This window comes from Symphalangus syndactylus, chromosome 18 (genome assembly GCF_028878055.3).
Source record: "Symphalangus syndactylus isolate Jambi chromosome 18, NHGRI_mSymSyn1-v2.1_pri, whole genome shotgun sequence".
NCBI classification, from domain to species: Eukaryota; Metazoa; Chordata; class Mammalia; order Primates; family Hylobatidae; genus Symphalangus; species Symphalangus syndactylus.
This window is the reverse complement of record NC_072440.2, coordinates 56834008-56858909: the sequence shown is the minus strand read 5'-3', so window position 1 is coordinate 56858909 and position 24902 is coordinate 56834008. Positions and strand designations below refer to the sequence as shown.

Below are 24902 nucleotides of genomic sequence, written 5' to 3'. Positions count from 1 at the left end.
CTCCAGCCCAGGGTCTGAGGTCCTGAGATCCTAAAAACCCTGGGAGAGGTTGCCTGCCTCCCACTCCCGTCCTGAACACGCACAAGCGAAGGCTACAATGAGGTTGTATACAGAGAGGCCTTGCAAACCGCGGCCCTGACCACCAGCACCAGGGAGGCTCCAGCAAAGCATAGAGGCTCCATGGTTGACACCCAGCTGGAGAGACCCTGTACAGGAAAGCCATGGGTGTGCTGAACTGGTCAGAGGAGACCCTGAAGACAGTAGGTGAGGGAACACACAGGCCAAGTCAGGCCTTGGCATCTGGGATGCCTGGGCCTAGAAACCAGGCTGAGCGGCGGGCCTCAGCCTTACTCTGCCCAGCCCGGTCGGGCCATAGAGCTTCTCCTGGCAGGCAGGCTGGCTGCTGGGTGCTGGGGGGCAGCATACGACCCAGTGGCCTGAAGTTCTCCAACATGTCCTCGTGTCCTCTGCTCCCTCGGCTGGCCAGGCCCCGCCCCCGGCCCTCCCTGCGCCCGGCCGGTGCGCAGGGAGGTCGGAGGAGCGGGCACTGCCCACCCTCCGGATGTATAAGCGTCCTGGCCAGAGGCGGGCGGTGCGCGCAAGTGCGCGTGACGCTCGGGCTCCCGGGCTGCACAGCCTGGGCAGCGTCCCTCCGCTGGGGTCTCCAGCGACGATAGTGAGCCAACTTCAGGGGGCTGTTGGGCATTTACTGGGCTGGGTCCTGTCCTGCTGCGCCGAGGAACAGAGGACGCTGCGGCCCTGGGGCTCCTGCCAGTGGCCGGTGCGAGAGCCCAAGCTGCCCTCTCCTCACCCAGGTGCAGGGGCAGCCAGGGAGGAGGTGGAGGCGGGAGGGGCCAAGGGCAGGGGCAGGGCTGGGCCCCGGCAGCCACTCGGGGCGTCATGGGTGCCCTGCCACCTCGGGCTAGGGCTGGGTGCTGCTGGCATAGACACCTCTCCTCGGGGGGCTGTAGAAGCTGACGGTGGCTTCGCTGCACAGAGGAAGGCCCTGCCTTGGCAGGAGCAACGGGATGTTCAAGGGGCGTTGGTCATGGAGGTCCCTGGGAACGGAGGAAGGGGGGCAGGGAGCTTGGAAAGCAAGAGGGCCCCGCACTTCCAGGGTGCTCCACCCGTCTGGGCCCCTCGGCTGCTACCAGCCCCAAGTGGGGGGCCCATGACGCCATAATCCTCTGGGCCAGGGGCCCCTGGCTGTGAGTGGCACCACAGGCCCCCGCCCCTGGACTCCGTGGGCTGGGCTGGGCGCGGTGCGGCTGGGCACACGCAGTCGGAGGCGGCGCCGGCCAGGCCGCCGGGCGCCTATGGACGCGCGGAGCCCGCTGTCTCCCCGAGCCAGTGCGTTCAGCATCGCCTCTCTGGTTTCAGCCAAGGCGGCGGAGCGCACCGCCAACCAGGACTCAGGGTCCTCCGACCGGGTGAAGCTTCGCTGGCTGCCAGGATCCCCCGCAGGGATGCACTTCAGCACCGTCACCAGGGACATGGAAGGTGAGCCTCCAGGCCGTGTCTACACTGGCCCGCCCGCCAGACCCCCCGCCTCAGCTGCTGTGGGTCCCGGGTGCAAAGTAGGTGGAGGCAGCTCTTGGTAGGGTGGGCTCCAGGCTTCTGGCTGCGATTCTGGGGCAGAGAGGAAGAGCCGGCATCCCGCCCAAAGCCTGTCCCCTCACCAGCTTGGGGGCCCAGCTTTGGAGATGGGCACTCAGGTATACACAGGTCCGGAAGAGGGCGAGTGAGGCTGGGAAGGAGAGCAGAGGTGGCCGTGAGCTTGGAGAGGGGGGAGGAAAGTTAGTAAGAGAGGAGAGAGCGGGAGAGTTTCACAGAAGGAGAGAAAGCCTCGAGGAAGCCGTGGAGACGAAATTGAGCAAAGGGGAGAAAACACAAAAAACCCAAAGAAGAAGGTAGGAGAGAAACAGAAAGACACGAAAAGGCAATAAAAAGCAAGAGCGAAAGAGAAGAGAGAAAACGAAGGGAAAATTTAAGACAGAAAGTGAAGTCATAAAAAAGAAAGGAAAGACATTAGTTTTTATTTTTTTAGAAAAGAAAAACATAAAAAACAAAGAAGGACATACAAAAATAAGAGGAAAGGCGCCGACTAAAAGAAAAAGAATGATTAAAAATAAAGTGAAAAGGAAGGCGAGGATGGAGGAAAAGGGGAAGAGGCGGAAAGTAAAACAGAAATAAAGAGAAACTACAGAGATAGGGGAAGAAAGAAAGATGATCGGGAGGGAAAATTTAAATGAGGACGACAAAGGTAAAATAACAAATTAGGAAAAGAACATCTGAGAGAGAGAGAAGAGAAACGCACGCGGGCGGGCGGCAGAGCGAGGGCCGGCCGACGGGCCCGGCGCACCGGTGAGCCGGTCCGGGCGGTCGGGGGGCCCCGGGCCGAGCGAGCCGCGGCGGGCGGGCTGGGGGCCGGGGAGGGGGAAGGAGCGGGGGAGGGGCGAGGGCCGCGGGAGGGAGCGAGTCCATTGTCTCGGAGCGGGGGTGGGGGGGCGCGGGGCGGGGCGGGGCGGGGCGCCTTCTCGGGGCCGGCCTGCGGTGTGGAGCTGAGCGGCCCGGGGCGCACGCAGCGCGGCGCCCGCCACTCGGCCCGCGGCGCGGGGCAGCGCTCAGCTCGGTGTCGGGGGCGGCGGCGGCGGCCCGCGGGTCATGATCTCCGCCGTGTCCAGCCCGTGGCTCACGCAGCTCTCGCACTTCTGCGACGTTGCAGCCTTCACGGCCAGCAGCCTGAGCAGCCTGGGGGCCGCGGGGGGCTTCCCGGGCGCCGCGTCGCCCGGCGCCGACCCGTACGGCCCGCGCGAGCCCCCGCCGCCGCCGCCGCCGCGCTACGACCCGTGCGCCGCCGCCGCCCCCGGCGCCCCGGGCCCGCCGCCGCCGCACGCCTACCCGTTTGCGCCGGCCGCCGGGGCCGCCACCAGCGCCGCCGCCGAGCCCGAGGGCCCCGGGGCCAGCTGCGCGGCCGCAGCCAAGGCGCCGGTGAAGAAGAACGCGAAGGTGGCTGGTGTGAGCGTGCAGCTAGAGATGAAGGCGCTGTGGGACGAGTTCAACCAGCTGGGCACCGAGATGATCGTCACCAAGGCCGGCAGGTCAGGGCGCCCCTCCCCACGCCGCGACCCTCCCCACGTGCTGCCGCCAGGGCTGCGGGCCTCCGCCGGATCCGCGCGAGCGGGGCCGAAAGCCAGGTCGGGGGCGCGGCCCGGCCACCTGCGGGCCCCTCTGGGCCCCGCTGCCTCCTTCGCTGTCCGCCGTCCCGGCTCCGGCGACAGCCGCCCGGCGCTCCCCTCCTAACACTCACCTATCCTCCGCCGGGGCGGGAGGAGACGGCGCGGGCCGCACGGGAACCGGCGAGGAGCCCCGCGGGACTCGCCCGTCCGCCCCGCAGCCCCAGGACGCCGCGCGGCCCAGAAACCGGCCCGGCTTGGAGCGCACCCGGCTGGGGGGAGGCAGCGGCGTCCAGGGGGCCTCGCCGCCGGGCCGACTCCTAGTAAATCCCACCTCAAGAAAACTCTGGTTGGTTCTGGAGTTCAGTCTATGCGGGCAAGATAAAGAGCAGCAGCCGGGCAACTCTCTGGACACTTTCAGGAGAGGATTACCCTTAAAAACAGCGTGCACTGTTCCGTGGAAGTTGCTACCCAGTTTCCTTCAACCTAGATCCCCATAGCTGTGGGGCCTGGCTCTGTAGCCAGCGGCTCCTCACCTCCCAACCGGCCTGTATTTGTTTTAAAGACAAGAGAGAAGGGGAACAAGTTTTGCAGATGCACCCGATTTGACCAGTAGACAAAGGCGGGTGCCGGGCTGTGTCTAATGTACACACCAGCTCCGACTCCGAACAGCCAAGGGGAGCTCAGGGCCTGTTTGCAAAGCCTTCTCGTGGTTTCTGTTTCCCTGCTGCCGGCGTCCTTCCTGAGGAACCTGGGCCTGTGCTCCGCTCCAGCTCTGTGGGTTTTTTCCAGGCCCTCCTTGCTGTCCCCAGGCACACAGGCCCTCCTGAGGACAGCGGCAGCCCAGCCTCTGGCTCAGGCCAGCCCGGCAAGGGCCTCGTCGGCGCTGGGCTTCACCCGGGAGCCCACGTCCCGCAGCACCCTCCAGCCTGCAGAGGCTTCGGGTGGGGGAGGGAGCAGGCCTGTCCTAGAGGCTGGCTCCTGGCATCTGTCTTCTGCCCACCGCCTGCAGGGAGTTGCTTGTGAGGGGAGGCAGAGGGGAGGGAAAGTGAGGGCCAATCCTGGCGTTGTCCTAAAGGGCCCCACGGCCACTACTGCTGCGCCATCATGTGGGGGCAGCCCACGGCCTACACCCGTCCAGGCACTGCAGAATGTCCTTTCAAGAGCTCTGATCGGTCACTGAGCGAGGGTCCAAAGCGGGGGAAATTTGAGGAACAGGAAAGACACAAGCTGAGTCCACTCTGGGTAGCTGCGTCTTGGGGTTATGTGTCTTAAGGGGAGCAGAAGCTTGCCTATGCCCTGAGGAAGGTGGGGAGACTATCATGGGGCCATGATAGAGTGGGGCCCTGAGAGTCGGGGGAGTGAGGGCTCTGAGCCTTGGCCTCACTGAGGGGATTGGGTAACAGCCGAAGACCCAGCTAAAAGGGCAGTGGGGATGCCTTGAAATCACACGAGACTACCCGGTTTCACTTTGTTGGAGCCGGGAGCTGCTTCGATTAAGCTGGGGACGCTCTGCGAAGGGTGCATGTTAGGCACCCTGCTGCCGACTGAAGCTGGGACCAAGAGGCCAAAAAGTCAGCAAGGACGAGGCCGGGTTTATGTAGGCCAAGGTTGCCGAAGGTGGGGGCTCCAGCACTGGGCCGGCCATTTCTGTGTCCAGGAACGGCCCAGGAGGCTCCCCTGCTGCGCCAAGCTCCCAGTTGAGTAGGGGCCTGCCCAGATTAGAGCAGCTAAGCCAGGAGAGATGGAGCCCAAGGGCTGGGCGACACAGCAGCCCCCAGAGGCTGGAGGGAGGGGCCAAGCAGAGGGGCCGCCAGCTCCGGGCAGGTCAAGCAGCTGCCTTCCACCAGCTAGGGTGACCGGAGGCCTCATCACCCCCAGGCGGATGTTCCCCACCTTCCAAGTGAAGCTCTTCGGCATGGATCCCATGGCCGACTATATGCTGCTCATGGACTTCGTGCCGGTGGACGATAAGCGCTACCGGTGAGCGAGCGGTTGTAAGCGTGAGGGACCTGGGAGGGCACCCTGGAAAGTGGCGGGTCTCCGCCTGGCGACCCAACTCCAAGGGTCGTCTGCACCATGAAACTCTTTAGGCACCTGCGATACTGCCCGATCAACCCGCTCCCTCCTCCACTCCCATCTGACCCCAGACCCAAAACTCCACTCCACGCACTCTCAGAACCCGCCTCTGGAGCCGCAGGCTCCAGACAGCTCTTGCTCCCCTTGGCTGGTGTGGCCCTAGGGTGGTCAGCCAAGTACTCAGCCCCGGACTTCTGCAAATCTCCCTCTCCCAGGAGGCCGGCCTGAGCGCCTAGTCCCCTTCCCCCATCCCCAGGGAACTCTGGGTCCTGGAGCTGGGCCGGAAAGGTGGGGTGGCCAGGAGAGATTATGCAGGGCGGGCCTCAGCTGCCCAGACAATTAACAGCAATTAATAAAGAGAACGAGTACTGCCCTGTGCCTGAGGCCCCGGCAAGGCCAAGTGTGGGCTCCCACTGCAGCGGCACCGGCACCGGGGCGGGAGGACCCGCATCCAGCGAAATGAGATGGCGGGAGCCCAGCCTCCCCTCTCGGTGCCCCATGGGGTGTCCAGTTCCTTCATTGTTCTGAGTGTTGGGGTGGGTGGGAGTTCTCCGTTAAGTCCAAAGCTCCCAGCACGTGTGGCAGCAGAGGGTTCAATCTCACAGGTGGGGAAACTTCTCAGAGGCACTTTTAGGGTTCGCCCAGCACGCGGGTCAAGGCCCTCTGGGTTCACCTCCACATGCACGACCCCACCCCGTGCCGCTCCAGGTACGCCTTCCACAGCTCATCCTGGCTGGTGGCGGGGAAGGCCGACCCTGCCACGCCAGGCCGCGTGCACTACCACCCCGACTCGCCTGCCAAGGGCGCTCAGTGGATGAAGCAAATCGTGTCCTTCGACAAGCTCAAGCTGACCAACAACCTACTGGACGACAACGGCCACGTGAGCGACCGCCTCCCCAGGCTCCTGGTGTCCCCCAAGGCCTCGAGTCCCGAGGCACCCGCCTGTCCCTAAGAGGCCTGTAGAATCCCCAGGTCCCCGGCTGTCCTCAGGCGGCTCTGGGCTGTCCCCGAGGAGGCCCTTTAGAGTCCCTTCGAGGCCAGAGGCTGAGGCGGAGCTTGGGCAGCGCTGGCGTGCCGATGAGGAGAGTGGCCTCTGGTCAGGGGTCACACAGCCTAGTGGGCCTGGGCCCTGGGAGAGGGGTCGCCCTCCTTCTCTCACCCCACTCCTGATTTTATGCGGGAAGCTTTTTTAATGGAAAAGATGGGGCCCCAGCAAGGGGGCTGGAGAAAGAGGCTTTACGGAGTCTAGGCCATCGAGGTTGCTGGGCAGGCACCTAAGGAAAGAGAACCTAAACCCAGATCTTTTGCCACTTGGAGCTCATTCCTGGCAGTTGCCAATGGGTCACGGCCTCCTCTTGGCCCAGTGACCCAGCCTCATCTTGGAATTAAGGGTTTTGCCCAACTTCTCCAGGAAACTCATTGCCAACTCAGACCTCAACCCGTTTCCTGGCTCCCACCCCAGATCCTCAGCCCAGCCCCACCGCTGGAGCTGATTCCCCACCTTGTCTTCCAGATTATTCTGAATTCCATGCACAGATACCAGCCCCGCTTCCACGTGGTCTATGTGGACCCGCGCAAAGATAGCGAGAAGTATGCTGAGGAGAACTTCAAAACCTTTGTGTTCGAGGAGACACGATTCACCGCGGTCACTGCCTACCAGAACCATCGGGTGAGGGCCTGCGGGGAGGACCTGAGCAGATTCAACGCCTCTGGGAAAGCGGGTGTAATTTTCAGTTGCCGTTTGGGGACAGTGGGTCCGCTTAGACCTGCAGGCTGTGGTCCCAGTGGAGCCCAACCCAACTGGAGCCTCACTCCCAAGGGCCTCAGGCAGCCCTCTCCCTCCCGAGGCTGGCTGGCCCAGCCTCCTATCAGCTTGACCTCTCTAGCGGCAACTGTCACTTCGTCCTGAAAGTTTGTTTTCTGAACCATTCCGGAAACTCCCCATCAGGGGCCTGATCTGAGGTTTACCCAGATTCCTAGGGAACACGCTGTGTTCCCCACCCCCCACCCCACTGCACGTCGGGGGTGGTGACCACATTCCCATCCCAGCGAGGAGCACAGGACCTCCATCCCCAACCACTTGGGGGACACCAGAGAGGGGTTCCCTAGTGAGAGAGGAGGTTCCTCAGACCCCCGCCCCCCTGCAGGAGGGAGCACCAGCTCCGTAGTGGAGGGGCAGACGTGGACTGTTTCTTGTCGGGGCAGCAGAAAGGCCCTTGGTGCGCTTCTCCTAACACTCCCCTATCCTCTGCCGAGGTCGGGTGGCCCAGGCTGCAGGGCTCCAGCGGCTTGCTCACACCCACCTCCCTGCAGATCACGCAGCTCAAGATTGCCAGCAATCCCTTCGCCAAAGGCTTCCGGGACTGTGACCCTGAGGACTGGTGAGTGTCCTCCCCTGAGAGAGTGAGCGCCGGGGGGCCTGGCGCAGGCGCCGCCCTGATCCGCCTCCCGCCCGCAGGCCCCGGAACCACCGGCCCGGCGCGCTGCCGCTCATAAGCGCCTTCGCGCGCTCGCGGAACCCCGTGGCCTCCCCGACGCAGCCCAGCGGCACGGAGAAAGGTAGGGCCGGGGTCGTGGGATCCGGGTCCCGGCCCTGTGCGCGCTCTACCCCGGGCGGGCGGCCTCGCCCGGCCTCGCCTGCGCCTCCGGGGCGCTCCAGGCTTTCGTGCCGGTTGCACAACGGCCGCGGCAGCGGGCAAGCGCGTACTCGCCCGCCCGGCCCGACGGCTGCTCCCCGCCCGCCGCCGCCGCCCGAAGAGGGGCGCGGGCCCCGGGGAGGGCTCGGGGCGCCGGCGACTTGGGGTCTCGGGCACGCTCGCACCGACCGGTCGGGGAACACCGAGGGCAGCCAAGCGCCTTCTCCCCGCCAGGGCCTTGCGTGGGGCGTCGGGCTCCTCCGCGGCCCCGGCCGGCCGCGCTCACTCCTCGGCTCTCTCCGCAGACGCGGCTGAGGCCCGGCGAGAATTCGAGCGCGACGCGGGCGGGCCGGCAGTGCTCGGGGACCCGGCGCACCCTCCGCAGCTGCTGGCCCGGGTGCTAAGCCCCTCGCTGCCCGGGGCCGGCGGCGCCGGTGGCCTAGTCCCGCTGCCCGGCGCGCCCGGAGGCCGGCCCAGTCCCCCGCACCCCGAGCTGCGCCTGGAGGCGCCCGGCGCATCGGAGCCGCTGCACCACCACCCCTACAAATATCCGGCCGCCGCTTACGACCACTATCTCGGGGCCAAGAGCCGGCCGGCGCCCTACCCGCTGCCCGGCCTGCGAGGCCACGGCTACCACCCGCACGCGCATCCGCACCACCACCACCACCCCGTGAGTCCAGCAGCCGCCGCCGCCGCCGCCGCCGCTGCCGCAGCCGCCGCGGCCGCCAACATGTACTCGTCGGCTGGAGCCGCGCCGCCCGGCTCCTACGACTACTGCCCCAGATAACGCGGGCCCCGCCGCGCTCCCGCCCCGGCCCCGCACTGCCCCGAGGGTCGCGGGGCCCAGCCACCCTGCCCCAAGGGCCAGCAAGGAATACGTTCCCCCAGCCCCAGGGGCCACCGCGGGTCTCCCCTTCCCCAGCCTCGAAGCCACGGGGGCCCCCTCGCCACCCCTCAGCCCCTTGGGCTATCGAAGTATCCGGTTCCCCAGTCCCTGGAGCCACCGCGGGTCCTTCCCCGGCCCAGAGGGCCAAGGGGCTCCCCGCCCGCCAGTGCCAAAGCGCCCGGTCAGAGGCGGAAGGAAGTGATATTTATTGTTCTCTCCGAGACCGCGTCGCCCGCGGCCCGGCCGGCAGTTGCTGTGTAGACAACCCGAGAGCCCCGCCTGCAGGCGGTGTAGATACGTGTAGATACTGTAGATACTGTAGATACCGCGCCGGCGCCGACTTGATAAACGGTTTCGCCTCTTTTGGAAGTCGCCTGCGTGTCTATTTTTTTGCGCCCAGTTAGATCGCGTTGGGAATCTTCGGCACGGCCCTCCGGGCCTCTCCAGCTCCGATCCCTGTCGACTGTAGGTCGGTCCCGGTCCCACAGCGCCCTGTCCGCCACGCCCCCTGCCCTCTCCCCGCCCCATAGGGGCTCCCACTGCCCCTCCCTTCTCCGAGGCCCCTCCTGCCAGGCTTGTGCACTCCCCCCACCTTCCCACCGTCCCGTCTCATCCCAACCTCTCCAGGGCTGGTGGTACCGCCCAGGTGTGCATCCTGCCTTTTTACTGAAATTCCTCACACCTGCAGTTGTCCCTATTCTGGGACTTGGGCCTGTGCCCTGGCCTGTTTTCGGGACAGATGCTTGTGCTTTTCCATGGAAGTTGGGAAGAAGGGTCATGACAGACACTGCCGGTCGGTGCTGGGAGGGGGAGAAGCCCCTGACCGGGATGGGGTCATGGAAAGACAAAAACAGGCAGCACTGTTCTGCTAGCATTTCCCCTGCCGGCCTAGCCCAGGCCCGCATGTTCCCTCCTTACTGACTTTATTTGCTGTGTGTCCCTACGGAGTGACCTGGCCAGGGGGCACAATGACAGTGGCCATGAGTCATCTTGAGACCCGTGTATGAAGCATTTTTCCCAGGCCAGGTGGCTAAGGGACCTCTCCCCGTTAACTCAACACCAGGGATGGGGCGAGAGGAACTCTTTGATCCCTCCCTTCCTGAGCGCAAGCAGGAAGGGCTGACAGCCGGTCAGCGCCAAGGCTGCTGACTTGGACACAAGATGAACGGGAAGTGCACGTGGCCGAGGCTCTGTCCCCCACCTCCCGTGCCTGTCCCAGTGTGTTTATGGCAATTGCTGGGTTCTAGGCCACTCGGCTCATCACCCCACGTGGTAGCGGCAGCCTGAGTGCCGCCTCTCTGAGGGCACAGCCAGGAGACATACTTGCCTTGTCCCGCATGTTGGACATACGAAAACCCTCGCGGACCTGGTTTTCGTATGTATGTTTGCCCTGGCGGCGTGAAGTGAGTGGGGTCTTAGTAATTGAATGGCAGGAACCATTCCCAGAGGCCAGTCTAGGGTGGGAGGGGGTCTCCAGGGGCCATCCAAAGCCTCAAAGGGCATCTAGCACCAGAGTGTGAAGACCTCTGCAGCATCTGCCCAGGCTCCGTGAGCACGGCTTTGGAGGTGCATTCGGGGGGACGGCTGTGGATGCCCATTCCCAAATCCTGATCCCCACCTGCGTGAACTTGGGGCAGCCATTACCCATGTGCCCCACGGTGGGCGGGGCTTTGCACTGCAGAGGGCCTCCCTCTCTTGCTGTCAGAAAGCAGCCATTCCGTACTACACATCCAGGGTGTGCGGAGGGGCTGCCAATTCGAGACCTCTGCTTTGGTTTTGTTCAGATCTAAAGGGAAGAAAAGCCCTCCCCTGAACAAAGAGCAAACACAGTGTTTGTAAATGAGGGTGGGACACACAGCAATGTGCAAGGACCCTGGGTGTGCAGCAAACTGGCCTGTTAACGTGCCCCTCCTGTTGGGATGGCCATGCAAGATGGAGCACCCAGCCGTCCAGCAGGGCCGCCGCTGGCCATCCAGGGCTGTTCGCATTCTTTTTTTTTTTTTTTTTTTTTGAGACTGAGTCGTGCTCTGTTGCCCTCGGCTCACTGCAACCTCCGCCTCCCGGGTTCAAGTGATTTCTTCTGCTTCAGCCTCGGAGTAGCTGGGACTACAGGAATGTACCACCATGCCCGGCTAATTTTTGTATTTTTAGTAGAGACGGGGTTTCACCATGTTGGCCAGGCTGGTCTCAAACTGCTGACCTCAGGTGACCCGTCTGCCTTGGTCTTCCAAAATGCTGGGCTTTCAGGCATGAGCCATCACACTCGGCCACACGTCCTAATGAACTAGGATTCATTAAACATTCAGGTCCTCACTGGCCCCATTCCAGGTGCTCCGTGGCTCACAAGCCGCGGGTCACCACACTGCTGCTGTTGCTGCTGAGGGCGCTCCCACGCTGGGCAGTGGCCCCCAGAAGCGTGGGTTTCCTCCCCTCCACCTCCATAGATGAGTTTGTGCATCTGAGAACTTCTTGTAGATGAGAGCTTGTCGGCTGGCGTCTGGGTGGCAGCTTCCGCTGGCTGTGTGTCTGCAAGACTGGTGCACGCCGCTGCTCACCGTCCCTCGTGCGCTCAGTCCTCAACCAGTGCCCAGCGATTGCCTGCCTGCTGCGGGCGCTATCTGGCTGATGCCCCAGCCACTACAGTTCCTGTGGAGCTGACGTTCCTGTGGGCAGCTGCCCTAAGGCCTGGCTTCCAGCAGCTTCCTCTGTGACAGCTGTGATCTGAACGTTCACCCCCAAGGTGATGGTGGCAGGAGATGGAGCCTTTAGGGGGTGATTAGGTCACGAGTGTGGAGCCCTCATGAATGGGATTAATTGAGTGCTACCCTGCTCACCGACCTCTACCCTCCAGAACTGGGAGAAATAACTTTCCATTGTTTTTAAGCCACCGGGCCTATGGTGATTTGTCCCAGCTGCGCTACTGGACTGACAGTGGCCGTTCTTCCGTCTCCTTCTTGTTCCCTGTTTTAGGTTTCTCGTTGAGCACACCTGCCCTGCCCCTTCTGTAAGCTGCTGTGCTGGGCAGTACGGTGTATGGGATGGGGGCTCGTCCCACCGCTGTTCCCCTACAGGCTCCCCCTCAGCTGTTGGACTTCCCCCAAGCATCCTCCTCCAGGTTCCCTAGCTGGTCCAGAGGCCCTGTTCCCCTCCCCTAGCCTGGCTGCAGACATCCAGCTGCCAGGACTCAGGAGGACGAGAGACCAGAAGGGCCCCCAGACTCCTCATTCCCAAAAACTCTCCAAAAACAACAGATGCACAACGCAGGAAACAGATACATTCTTGACTAAGCGGGAGTGGGGACCATCCACAGCCCCTTCACACCACTGCATCCCACAGAAGGGTTCTAGGACCCCAGGGCCTGGGGGTGTAGCTGGATGATCCTGCAGTAGCCCCGCTCCCTGTTTTCAGAGGACCCCCCGCGGCTGCCCTCTGCAGCATGTGCCCCTTTGTCGAAGGGACAATGGGCACTCCACTGCCCAGAGGGGCTTCTCACCCAGGAAAGCATTGGAGGTGCAGAGGCAGGAGCACGCTGGCGCTTGGCTGCGGGACAAGGCGAGTCTGTTTGGTGGCACCTTGAGCTGCGGAGGAAGACAAAACCCTGGCCTGGTGGAGATGAGACCCTGGCCTGGTGGGCTTCAGGCCCCACCCTGAGGTGCACCCTCCAGCTGGGGAAGTCCATGGGGTGTGTGGGATCCATGCGATGACAGTTGTGTGAGGCTGAGGCCCTGATCTCCAGGTGTGCCCCAGATCAAAGCACCCGCATACCAGAGAATTCCACGTGGCCATAGCTGCCGAGGGCAGAGGCAGCCTCACCTCTCACTGGTGGAGGGAGAGTGGTGGGCGAGGAGCTGCTTCTAGGACGAAAGGGATGGCTCCAGTGTGGCAGGCAGTGCAGCCCAACCAGGAGCTGGGCACCAGGGGACAGCATGTGGCCCGTGTTCCAGAGACTGTGTGCTTCAGACACTCAGTTTCCCCTTCAGCTGTGGTGCTGACCTCCGCCCTGTGTGGAGAAGCTCTCTGTCAACAGTGGAGGCCTGTGTCAGCCATGGGCACAGGGACGTTCATGCTTGCTTCTCTCCTCCCTGTGGGTTCCAATGAGGCCGTGTGCTCGGGCAGGGTCCGCAAGCATCTGCACCATTCTGCCCCTCCTCCTTGCCAAGCTCCACCCCACGCTCTGAAGGAGCATCCTGCAGAGCCTGGCCAAGGAGCAGGTGGGGGCATGGCCCCCCAGCCTGGCGTAGTGGCACCTAGGCCTAGGGAGGGCAGGATGAGAACTTTTTCCCTGGTGCTACCTCACACATTTTCTGGATTTCAAAAAACACAACTGGTGCCTTTGATTCAATTCCCTTTCCTGCTTGTTGTACTACTTCCAACCAGATGGGCTCCTCAGATGAAACTCTGGAGACTCAGTGTCTCTCTTTAACCGCTGCCAGGTCTGTGTGTGGGAAACAGCAGAACCAGAAATATTTTGCTAAAACCAGCCCATGTGGGGGAGAGGCTTAGGTTTTAATAGCAGTAATTAAATTATCTTCTTAATTATAAAGGGTGATGGCATTGTCAACATCCTTTATCAGCTTTCAATTGCACAAAGTAAGCACGTAATCCTCTCCTCCTGGCCCCACTGGCATCCTCTGCTCTGTGGCCAGCCCAGGCCCCCTTCCTGCAGTGCAGACCCCCGGAAACTTTGGGGTGCATCTCCCCATTTCACCAATTCTGAGTTGCACAGGGTTTTTTGCCTGCATTTCAACACCTTTGAAGTTGGTATTCTCTTATTCAAAGTGGGGGGTCTCAGCCTAACTGAAGGATCTTGGCTGCACATGAAACCATGGTGCAGTGGCAGTTGCCAGGGTGCTGCAGTTGAGGCCCATGTCTGTGCGCCCACTGTGGCCTTGGGCAACGCTGGGTGCCAGCATCTTGCTCTGGGTGACTTTCTTGCAGGTGGTGACTCCGGCTTCTGTCTCCAGCCCCTACAGTGGCCCTGTCCTTCCAGGACCTTACTCTTCATTCACATCATTTCTCAGGACACCCCTCCCTGCACATCCCTAGTCTTCCCCATCTCCTCTTCATTCCTCTGTCATTCTAGCCTCAATTCCTCTCAACAGTTTTTTTGTTTGTTTGTGTTTTGAGATAGAGTCTTGCTCTGTCGCCCAGGCTGGAGTGCAGTGGCACAATCTCAGTTCACTGCAACTTCCACCTCCTGGGTTCAAGCGATTCTCCTGCCTCAGCCTCCCAAGTAACTGAGATTACAGGTGTCCGCCCGCCACCATGCCCGGCTAATTTTTGTATTTTTAGTAGTCATGGGTTTCACCATGTTGGCCTTTTTTTCTTTTTGAGACAGAGTCTTGCTCTGTTGCCCAGGCTGGAGTGCAGTGGTGTGATCACGGCTCACTGTAGCCTCGAACTCCGGGGCTCAAGCCATCCTCCAGACTCAGCCTCCTGATTAGCTGGGACTACAGGCGTGTACCACCACACCCTGCTAATATTTTGTAGAGACATATGAGTCTTGCTATGTTGCCCAGGCTGGTCTTGAACTCCTGCCTCTTGAACTCTTGGCCTCAAGTGATCCTTCGGCCTCAGCCTCCCAAATTGCTGGCATTACAAGCGTGAGCCACCGTGCCCAGCCATTTTTTTTCCCCTCCATTTCTGAATTCATCCTTTATCTCAGAATATGTTTTCTGGATTACTCCCCAAGACAAGCTTTTTTTCTTGTGACATCATCACAGAACGAAGATGGTGACGGCGGCAGGGCCACAAAACAGTCCCCAGTCTACCCAGCTGCTCATGGCCGTGGTTTGGACCTTCAGCCATGAGGCAGTACATCTTCCCAGGGCAGGGTAGGGATCTTCACCGCGGGACTGGGTCTCAGGAGCTGCCGGGCGCCCTTCTCCAGCCCGCCTTTGTGATAAGGGACAGAATCGGGGTCACTGGCAGGACACAGGTCCCCTTCCCTGTCGCCTCAGGCTGGTGGGATTCCTGCACTCGAGTGCTGCTGGGGCTGCAGGCGAGGCCTGGGCTACACAGGAAGCCCGGGCACCGCAGAGTGGCCGCTAGCTGGTGGCATTGTTCCTCCACGGATTCAGAGCTTACAAGCACGGGCGTTGAGCTGAGGCAAAATACGGAAACAGCCACTTCCATGCAAATAATCACCCTTCTGATAACAATAAGTCAAGTCTCAAGGGACTAAGAAAAACAAGCAGCTTTATTAAGATGCAGCTGACCGATCTGAAAGCCTGCCTGCTCCGCCACCTCCTGGGAGAGCCTGCAGGGCCCGAGCTCTGGGGACAAGGGCTGCTGCTCAGGCCCCAGAGGAAGGTCTAGGTGGGGAATGGGCCGCCAGGAGGTGGACACCAACACATAGGAGCACATCCCAAGACACCATCACCCTGTGTGGTGGGTGCTGGAAAGAAACAGCCTAGTTATGAGACAGACTTGCAACTGGGGGCACCTTAGCACCCACCCCACAGAAGCATTTCCAGGTGGCCCCTCCAGCGTGGCTGTGTGGTCTTCCTTGGAGGACCCTCCCTCCTTCCAGGCGGCCAGCCAGAAGGGGCCATCTCCAGGCAGGTACCCCCTTCAGGAGAGCCCATGCCCAGGCACTGCCTGGGAAGCTTACTGCAGGGCTGGCCCCCAGCTGCCACTGTCACCTCCTGACCTCCACCTGCTCTCCTGGATCCTCAGGCCTCACACAGTCCTGTCCCTCTAACAGGTGACTGCAGGATGGAGCCCCAGGCATCTCGGCACGCTGATGCAGTCACTGCCAGGAGGGGAGTGGTCTCAGGGTGGGCCAGACCCCTGGACACCAGTGTGGTCTCCTTCCTGAGCTGCTGAGGGAGATTTGCCTGGCAAAGCCCACCTGGCCCCTCTGCTCTCAGCTGCCGAGTTTCCCTCCTGCAGTGGGAGGTTTCCCACTACTGGAGGGAAGTAGTGGCTATTCCAGTAGTAGCTGTTTCCCATGCACAGGTCTCTTCCCCAGTAAGAATTTGTGCTGCAGGACAGAGATCCTATCACATGTATACCCAGAAGGTGATTCAAGGTGAATATGAAAGACTTGGATATCCATTAGGATGATGATGATTTTAAAAAACAAAAACAGAAAACAACATGTGTTGGTGAGGACGTGGAGCCCCTGGAAGCCGTCTACACTGCTGGTGGGACTGTAAGATAGTGCAGCTGCTGTGGGGAACAGTGTGGTGGGTCCTTGAAAAATTATACAGTTGTTAGGGAGAGTGAAGCAGGAGGACCGCTTGAAGCCAGGAGTTCAAGACCTGCCTGGGCGGGCCCAGGCACCTGTAGTCCCAGCTACTCGGGAGGCTGAGGCAGGAGGATCACTTGAGCCCAGGAGTTCCAGGCTGCAGTGAGCCACACCACTCCACTCCAGCCTGGGTGACAGAGCAATATCTTGTCTCTAAAATAAATTAAAATTCTACATAGAACCGTATGATCCAGCAATTCCACTTCTGGGAAAATATCCAAGAGAACTGAAAGCAGAATCTCAAAGAGATATTTCTCCACCCATGTTCATAGCAGCATTACTCACAATAGCAAAAGGTGGAGGCGAGCCGAGTGTCCACTGATAAGTGAACAGATCAACAAAATGTGGTGTGTGTGTACCATGGAGTATTATCCAGCCTTAAAAAGGAACGGAATTCTGTTACATGCTACGACATGGATGAACCCTGAGGTCCTTATGCTCCGTGAATTGAGCCGGTCACAAAGGACACATATTGTACTGTACAATTCCACTTGCATGAGGCACCTCAAGTAGTCAGATTCAAGAAACAGACAGGAGAATGGGGATTGTTAGGGGCTGGGGGAGAGCAATGGGGAGTTGGTGTCTAGTGGGGACAGAGGTTCCATTTTGCATTCATCTGGAGGTGGATGCACAGCATCAGGAATACACTTAATGCCACTGAATTGTGCACTTCAACATGGTGACAATGGCACATTCTTTATTTTTTGTAGAGACAGGTTCTCACTGTGTTGCCCAGGCTAGCCTCAAACTCGGGTTCAGGCTCTCCTTCCACCTTGGCCTCCCAAAGTGCTCGGATTATAGGTGTGAGCCACCACATCTGGCCAAATTTGTGGGTTTTTTGGTTTTTATGTTTTTGAAACAGAGTTTCTCTCTTGTCACCTAGGCTGGAGTACAGTGGCACAATCTTGGCTCACTGCAACCTTTACCTCCTGGATTCAAGCGATTCTCCTGCCTCAGCCTCCCAAGTAGCTGGGATTACAGGCACCTGCCAACACACCCAGCTAATTTTTGTATTTTTAGTAGAGACAGGGTTTCACCATGTTGGCCAGGCTGGTCTCAAACTCTTGACCTCAAGTGACCTGCCCACCTCAGCCTCCCAAAGTGCTGGGATTACAGGAGTGAGCCACTGCGCCTGGCCAAAATGTGTGTTTTGAAATGTATGTTTAACAATTTAAAAATCCTAGATCATCCACAGTTTGCAAAAGCCACTGCTATTCATCTTGGATTGACCAATTCCCTACCTGCCTCTAAAGCGGTGGTTTTTTAACAGGAGCAGTCTTGTCCCCTGGGGTGTTTGACAGTGTCTGGGACACTGGGTGGGGGTGCTTCTGGCATCTGGTGGGTGGAGGTGGGGGATGCTGTTCACCTCCTGCAATGCACGCTCGGAACCACAAGTCCGGAGCCACGGGGCTGCTGTGGCGAGGTCTTCCCACATGGCCGCACCCTGTCTGAAGCAGCTAGTGGTGGGGCCCCGAATATTCTGAGGCCAGGAGCTCCCAAGTCCCACCTGGCATGAAGTGGTGCCCCAGGGCCCTCTCCGCACTCCTACCCCTCCCCAAGTGGGCCCAGACTCCCCAGTGAGGCCACATGGCCTGGAGGGCTCGCCTGGAGCCTGAGGGGTCTGGCTGCAGTGAGGTGGGCTTCGAGGGTGGCTGCCGGGCTGTGCTGGAGAAGGCTGGGCTTCAGAAGGCTGGTGACAGCCTTGCAGGGAGACGGAGGGTTACCGGAGCCATCCCTGGAAGTGGCCCCTCCAAGTGCTCAGGCCCCAGGCAAGTCCCACCGGCTCCCGAGTGGAAGGTGTAAGCCACGTGGGCATAGGTGGGAGGGAGTTCTCGCCACCCATGGCTGCTAGTGCCCCTGAAACCACTTGGAAGTCCCAGTGGCTTCCCCAAGGACAGGCAGTGCTGTGGCCCGTGTCCACCCCAGCTCTGGGGCCTGTGCTCGTGGCTCCATGCCTGCCCGTGGTCTCCCTCTCTCTCAGGGGTGGTGTCTCTGTCCCTACCCAATGTGGTGCTCTATAGCTTTCCTTAGGATCCCAGCTCCTCAGGAGGAAGATGTGTGGCCCCTTGCTCCAAGAAGGTCCAGTCCTCCCTCACTGGGGGTGGGAGAGTAAGGCAAAAGTGCCAAAGTATCCATCCCATGAATGCAAGACACACAGTGCCTGCTCTAGAAGAGCTCATGTTCCAGCAGGGAGGGACAGCTGACACCCAGAGGCCTGCACCGGGTGGAGGGCTCTGCAGAGACAGGATCACCTCAGAGATGGGTGCAGGGGACCTCGGGCCACCCCAGGGCCAGGCCTGCTTGCCCTGCTTAGGAGCTGGGTCTCCCACTCAGGGAGGGAGGGGTCATGTCTCAAGGGCAGCCACTGGGCCTGAAAAGCAGAACCGCAGGTGATCAGTCTGGGTGGGCAAGACTTCAAGAGAGCACGCCTACCCTCAAGGGATGGAGGCAGAGGCTGGTAGCTGACGTCCATGCCAGCCGCCAACTCAGAGCCAGCACACTACCCGCATGTGCCTCTGCCAATGAGTGGATGAAAAGCAACGACCTACAGACACAGGCAACCTGGATGAGTCTTGACTTTATCTCGTAGAGGGAAGGAAGCAGGCTCGGGAGGCGCCGTGCCGCGTGGCTCTGTTTCTAAGCTGTCTGGGAAAAGGCAAAACCACAGTACAGAACACAGATCAGCCAGTGCAGGCAGGAAGGGCTGGCACACGGGGCGGGAGGAGCTTCCTGGGTAACGCTCAATCCCATACGCTACAGAGGGCACATGTTATTGAACATTAAATTCTACTCTTACAAAGAGTGTGCTGGCCTTTCCCGTGCCTTCTCCTCTGTTTTGACCCATTCTGGGTATCGGTCCTTTTCGTCTCCCTCCTCCATCCTCTCTCAGCCCCTTTCACTGGGTTTCAGTGTGCTGGGCACAGGTTCAGGATGTGTTGTTAATCTATTTTTTTTTTTTTTTTTTTGAGACAGGGTCTCCCTCTGCCACCCAGCCTGGAGTGCAGTGGTATGATCATGGCTCACGGTAGCCTCGACCTCCTAGGCTCAAGTGATCCTCCTACCTCAGCCTCCCGTGTAGCTGCGAACACAGGCACGCACCACCACGCCTGGCTAATTTTTAAGTTTTTTGTGGAGATGAGATTTTGCCATGTTGCTCAGGCTGGTCTCGAACTCCTGAGCTCAAGTGATCCTCTTGCCTCGGCCTCCCAAAATGCTGGGATTACAGGCATGAGCCACCACGCCCAACCAGGATTTATTACTCTTAATTAGTAAAACAGCACATTCCTGCTCCTTATTTCAAGAGACAGGATCTTGCTCTGTCACCCAGGCTGGAGTGCAGTGGCATCGTGATTAAGGCTCACTGCAGCCTCAACCTCCCAGTCTCAAGCGAAACTTCCTCCTCAGTCTCCCGAATAGCTAGGACTACAGGTGTGTGCCACCACACCTGGCTTTTTTGATGTTGTTGTTGTTAGAGATGGGGTCTCACTATGTTGCCCAGGCTGGTCTCAAACTCCTGAGCTCAAGCAATCCTCCCGCTTTTGCCCTCCAAAGCACTGGGATTATAGGTGTGAGCCACTGCACCTGGCCATTGCTCCTTATTTCTTTTCTTTTCTTTCTTTTCTTCTTCTTTTTTTTTTTTTTGAGATGGAGTTTCATTCTCGTTGCCCAGGCTGGATGCAATGGCGTAGTCTCAGCTCACTGCAAACTCCGCCTCCCAGGCTCAAGCAATCCTCCTGCCTCAGCTTCCCAAATAGGTGGGATTACAGGCATGCGCCACCATGCCTGGCTAATTTTTGTATTTTTAGTAGAGACGGGGCTTCACCATGTTGGCCAGGCTGTTCTTGAACTCCTGACCTCAGGTGATCCACCCACCTCAGCCTCCCAAAGTGCTGGGATTACAAGCGTGAGCCACTGTGCCTTCCTTATTTCTAAAAGTAGGTAGAGGGGGGCCGGACACGGTGGCTCATGCCTGCAATCCCAGAACTTTGGGAGGCTGAGGCAGGCGGATCATTTGAGCCCAGGAGTTTGAGATCAGCCTGGCCAACATGGTGAAACTCCATCTCTACTAAAAATATAAAAGTTAGCTGGGCGTGGTGGCAGGCGCCTGTAATCCCAGCTACTTGGGAGGCTGAGGCAGGATAACTGCTTGAACTTGGGAGGCGGAGGTTGCAGTGAGCTGAGATTGCACCACTGCACTCCAGCCTAGGCAACAATAAGACTCCGTCTCAAACAAATAAATAAAAGTAGGTAAGGGGGAGATCTGGTTCCCTGATCCGACGTCTTTCCTTGGGGTCACTGACTGTGGGAAAGGCATGTGCTGGGCTGAGGTGGGACCTGGTGTGGCTGTGGGGGGCCGTGTCCATGTCTGTGTCCTGTGGGCGGCTTGGCTCGTTGGGAGATGCAGTCCTGTCCTGCCCTTCCAGGCGGTTCAGACACTGGACATTTGTGCAGTCTCATCTACAAGAAAAGAGAGGCACCTCTGACATGCCACTTCATCCACTCTCATTGGATGGGGTTGTCAACCCAGGTGAACATGTCCCGAAGGACAAGGAAGTGAAAGCTGAGACGTCCAGGAACGCACCAGAGAGAGAAGTGGAGCTTCCGAGGGATGCAGGTAGCTGTGTGAACCTGGGGCTCCCCTGCCCCGCAGAGTGCCAACCCTTCAATACCCAGGGCCTGGTGGCCGGGAGGACCGCAGGTGACTGTCTTTGTTGAATGCTGAGGCCGGGCCATGGGCACATGGAGTTGTCGTGTTTCCCTTCACTTTGGTTCATGTTTGAAATTTCCAAAATTAAAAAAACAGTGACTTGTTCAGTAAATTCCAATATGAATAAATTGCATGTTTTGTAATAAATACTTCTCTATAGAGTCACACTCTCAGTTGATAAATCAAAACTTGTTGGATAAAACACAGTAAATTTCTCCTGACATTTAAATATTGACTGTAAACTCATTATAAACACTTCTAAATATTTAATGAAAACTACAAGCTTAACGTATCTGATCCAAAAATGCCTTAAACACCTCAGTACAGACACCCACACACTATGAGGATGATTCCCTCAAACTGGTTCTGAAAGCAGTAGCTGTGCTTTTCTCTATCGCGTTCTTATTCTTTCTCCGACGTGCTCTTAGCACCCTCCTGGGGATTAGCATCCGACCAACATCACTCGGGAAAAGCCCTGGCCGGCGGCTCCCAGGCGGGGGCACCACGGTGAGGCCAAGTGCCGCTGCCCAGTGAGCCTGACTGCCCCCTCAGGCTCTTTCCCTTCACATTTACTTAATTATTTTTTAAATTGACATATAAAATTGACGTATTTATTGTGTAATGTTATTACCACAAAAATGAGACTATGTCAGGTGATGTATTTGCTAATTAGCTAGACTTAACGAGGCCTTTAGTTTTGTTTTTAACATTGAGGGAAAATACACGTTAATCAAATTTACCATCGTAGCCCTTTGTAAGTGTACATTTCAGTGGCATGAAGTCCGTCCACATGACTGTGCAGCCATCACCACCAGCCATCTCAGAACTCTTCATCTCAGAAAACTGAAACTCTGTCCCCATTAAACAAGAACTCCTCATTCCCCTCCCCTGGCAGCCAGCATTCTACTCTCTGTCTCTATGAATATGATTACTCTAGGCCCCTCATGTAAGTGGAATCACACAGCATTTGTCTTTTTGTGGCTGGCTTAGTTCACTGAGTGTAAGGACCTCAAGGTTCATCCGTGTTATAGCCTGTGTCGGAACACCCTTCCTTTATAAGGCTGAACACTATTCTGTTGTACATCTGTACCACATTTTGTTGATTCATTCTTCTGTCAACGGACACTTGGGTTGCTCCCACCTGTTGGCTGCTGTGAGTAATGCCGCTATGAACGTGGGTATAGAAATATCTGCAGCCCTGCTTTCAGTTCTCTTGGGTATTCTGCCACAAGAGGAACTGCTGGCTTATATGGTAATTCTATGTCCAGGATTTTGAGAAATGACCACACTGTTTTCCATAGCTGCTACTCCATTTTTACATTCCCACCAATAGCGCACAAGGGTTCAGATTTCTCCACACACTTCTTTTCTGCTTTTTTTTTTTTTTTGAGATGGAGTCTCACTCCATCGCCCAGGCTGGAGTGCAGTGGCGCGATCTCGGCTCACTGCAAGCTCCACCTCCCGGGTTCACGCCATTCTCCTGCCTCAGCCTCCCGAGTAGCTGGGACTACAGGTGCCCACCACCAGGCCCAGCTAATTTTTTGTATTTTTAGTAGAGATGGGGTTTTAGCATGTTAGCCAGAATGGTCTCGATCTCCTGACCTCATGATCCACCCGCCTCAGCCTCCCAAAGTGCTGGGATTACAGGCGTGAGCGACTGCGCCCAGCCCTGTTTTGTTTTTATTTTTGGTGCACCCATCCTCATGGGTGTAAGGTGGTATCTATCTCATTATAGTTCTGACTTGCGTTTCCCTAATGAATAGTGATGCTGTGCCTGCTGGCTACTCATACATCTTCTTTGGAGATATGTCTACTTAAGTCATTTATTTTTTTTTAATTTTTAATTTTTAGAGACAAGGTCTCACTATGTTGCCCAGGCTGGACTCCAGCTCCTGGATTAAGTGATCCTCTTGCCTCAGCCTCTTGAATAACTGGGTACATACCACGGCACCCAGGATGGCCCATTTTTGAATCGGCTTTTTTGTTGTTGTTGAGTTTTAGGAGTTCTCTATATATTGTGGATATTAATCCCTTATCAGATATTTGGTTTGTAAAGATTTTCTCTCAGTCTGTGGGCTGCTTTTTCACTCTGTTGATGGTGTCTTTTGATGCACACAACTTTTAAATTTTCATGAAGTCCAGTTTGTCTATTTTTTTCTTTTGTGAAAGGTGCCTTTCGTGTCATATCCAAGAATTTATTGCTAAATTCAATGTCATGAAGATTTTGGCCTATGTTTTCTTCTAAGGGTTTTATGGTTTTAGGTCTTAATTTAGGTCTTTGCTCTATTTTGAGTTTATAGGGTATGAGGTGGGGGATCAAACTTCATTCTTTTGTATTTGTAAATCCAGTTTTCCCAACATAATTTGTTAAAAAGACAGTCTTTTCCCCCATTGAATGGTCACCATATTAAAAATCACTTGGCCAGCCAGGTGCAGTGGCATGTACCTGTAGTCCCAGCTACTTGGGAGGCAGAGGTAGGAGAATTGCTTGAGGCCAGGAGTTCAAGACCAGACTGGGCAACACAGTGAGACCCTGTTTCTAATTAAGAAAAATATCACTGGATCATATACATGATGGTTTATTTCTAGGCTGTCTATTCTATTACATTGATCTTTACATCTGCCTTTATGCCAGTACCACACTGTTTTGATTACTATAGATTTGTAGTAAGTTTTGAAACCAGGAAGTATGAATCCTCCAAGTTTATTCATTTTAAGATTGTTTTAGCTATTAAGGGGTATTTGAGACTCCATATGAATTTCAAATCTACAAAAAATGTCATTGGGATTTTTGAAGGGAATACATTGAATCTGTAGATTGCTTTGGGTAGTATGGATATCTTAACAATATTAAGTTTTCCAATCCATGAACATGGGATGTATTTCCATTTATTTATGTTTTAATTTATTTCAGCAGTGCTTTATAGATTTCAGTGTACAAGTCTTTCACCTCCCTGGTTAAGCTAATTCTTAAGTATTTTATTATTTTTAATGCTGAGTCTCTTTTGACAACAAAACCTCTTGTTATGTTGAGGAACTCTTTAGCCCATCTTTTGTATTTGCTTTCAGTTTGTGACACTTTAGCATCTCTTCCTGAGATGAGCGATTCTTTGGGTTTCATGGATGGGAGAGCCCATTGTGTTGTCCTTTCATTCGGGGATATTGCCTGGTGTGTTGGGACAAGGAAGGACTAAACTTCCTTGTCAGTGTCTTATCACACTCACAGGGCTGGGTGACAGGGTGGTCCTGGGCAGGCTGCCTGTGGCTGTGCAAGCTGAGTAGGTGCACACTGGACTCTTCCCACCTACTGATGGTGTGTGAGGCCGATGTGCATGGATTCTAGCTCCTTCCCTGTTTCTGGGGCCTCAGCTGTCTGTGTTCACTCTTTCTTGCTACACAAAGAGAAACAAGGACAAGCTTTATTTGATAAAGGCCACAAACACTTTGACCTTCCTCCACCCAGTGTGAGGATCTGTGTCCCCTCTCCTGGACTCCAGGGCTGGTCACAGAAGGCTCTGGGCTCCAGCCTGGCTTGCTGGACGTGCTCTTGAAGCCCCCAGGTAAGAAGTCTGAGTCCCTGAGACCACCACACTGCAAGGACACTCGAAGGTACTCAGGTTGGTGGTCCCCGCTGTGCCCAGCCCCTGAATGGAGCCAAGGCTCCAAGCACCTGAGTGAAGAGGCTGTGATGGAAGCGGATCCTCCAGCCCTGGCCATCACCCTATGGAGTAGACAAACTGCTCAGCCCAGCCTCTCCTAAATTCCCGACCCACAGAGCCCACGTGCACAGAGTGGCTGTTATGCTGCTTTGTTTGAGGTGGTTTATTAATGTAGCAAGAGATAATGGCACCAGGATGAGGCCAAATGACTCGATTTCTCTACACCCCACATTTTACAGGTTTCAGAGCCCAAGTCAGGAGGTCAAGTGTGCATGCAAGACGTGGCAGGGGACAGATGTGCTGCTGCTCCCAGGCCACCTGCACAGCTGGATGGTGGAGGCAGTTCACTTAAAGGCCATGAGTTACTCGGGAGGCTGAGGCAGGAGGATCACTTGAGCCTATTAGTTGGAGGCTGCAGTAAGCTATGATCATGCCACTGCACTCCAGCCTGGGTGACAGAGTGAGACTCCCACTGTCCCTGGTCTCTTAAAAAAACAAACAAATAA

The 24902-nt window shown here is 57.4% G+C and overlaps 1 protein-coding gene across 3 annotated transcripts; it reads left to right on the top strand.

Annotated features, from left to right (window-relative positions):
- The first annotated feature begins 1267 nt into the window (after nt 1-1267).
- On the top strand, nt 1268-24635 carry TBX1 (T-box transcription factor 1). 3 transcript variants are annotated; one of them, XM_063623355.1, is made up of 8 exons: nt 1268-1500; nt 2726-3101; nt 5058-5159; nt 5964-6135; nt 6769-6924; nt 7569-7636; nt 7714-7814; nt 24235-24635. In XM_063623355.1, exons 1-8 carry the CDS (start codon nt 1317-1319, stop codon nt 24495-24497), a joined length of 1422 nt encoding a protein of 473 aa, XP_063479425.1. In that variant the 5' UTR covers nt 1268-1316; the 3' UTR covers nt 24498-24635. The 3 variants fall into 3 exon arrangements, with proteins under 3 accessions (XP_063479425.1, XP_055109605.2, XP_055109604.2); XM_055253630.2 differs by lacking the exon at nt 24235-24635 and adding an exon at nt 20558-21467; XM_055253629.2 differs by lacking the exon at nt 24235-24635 and adding an exon at nt 8197-9146.
- The last annotated feature ends 267 nt before the right edge of the window (nt 24636-24902 follow it).

Bases quoted from the DNA above. Each gene is read 5' to 3' on its own strand.
- TBX1 (XM_055253629.2), top strand. From the start codon at position 1,317: ATGGACGCGCGGAGCCCGCTGTCTCCCCGAGCCAGTGCGTTCAGCATC. The intron at 1,501-2,725 runs GTGAGCCTCCAG...GCGACGTTGCAG, and splicing joins CGTCACCAGGGACATGGAAG to CCTTCACGGCCAGCAGCCTG. The intron at 6,136-6,768 runs GTGAGCGACCGC...CTTGTCTTCCAG, and splicing joins TACTGGACGACAACGGCCAC to ATTATTCTGAATTCCATGCA.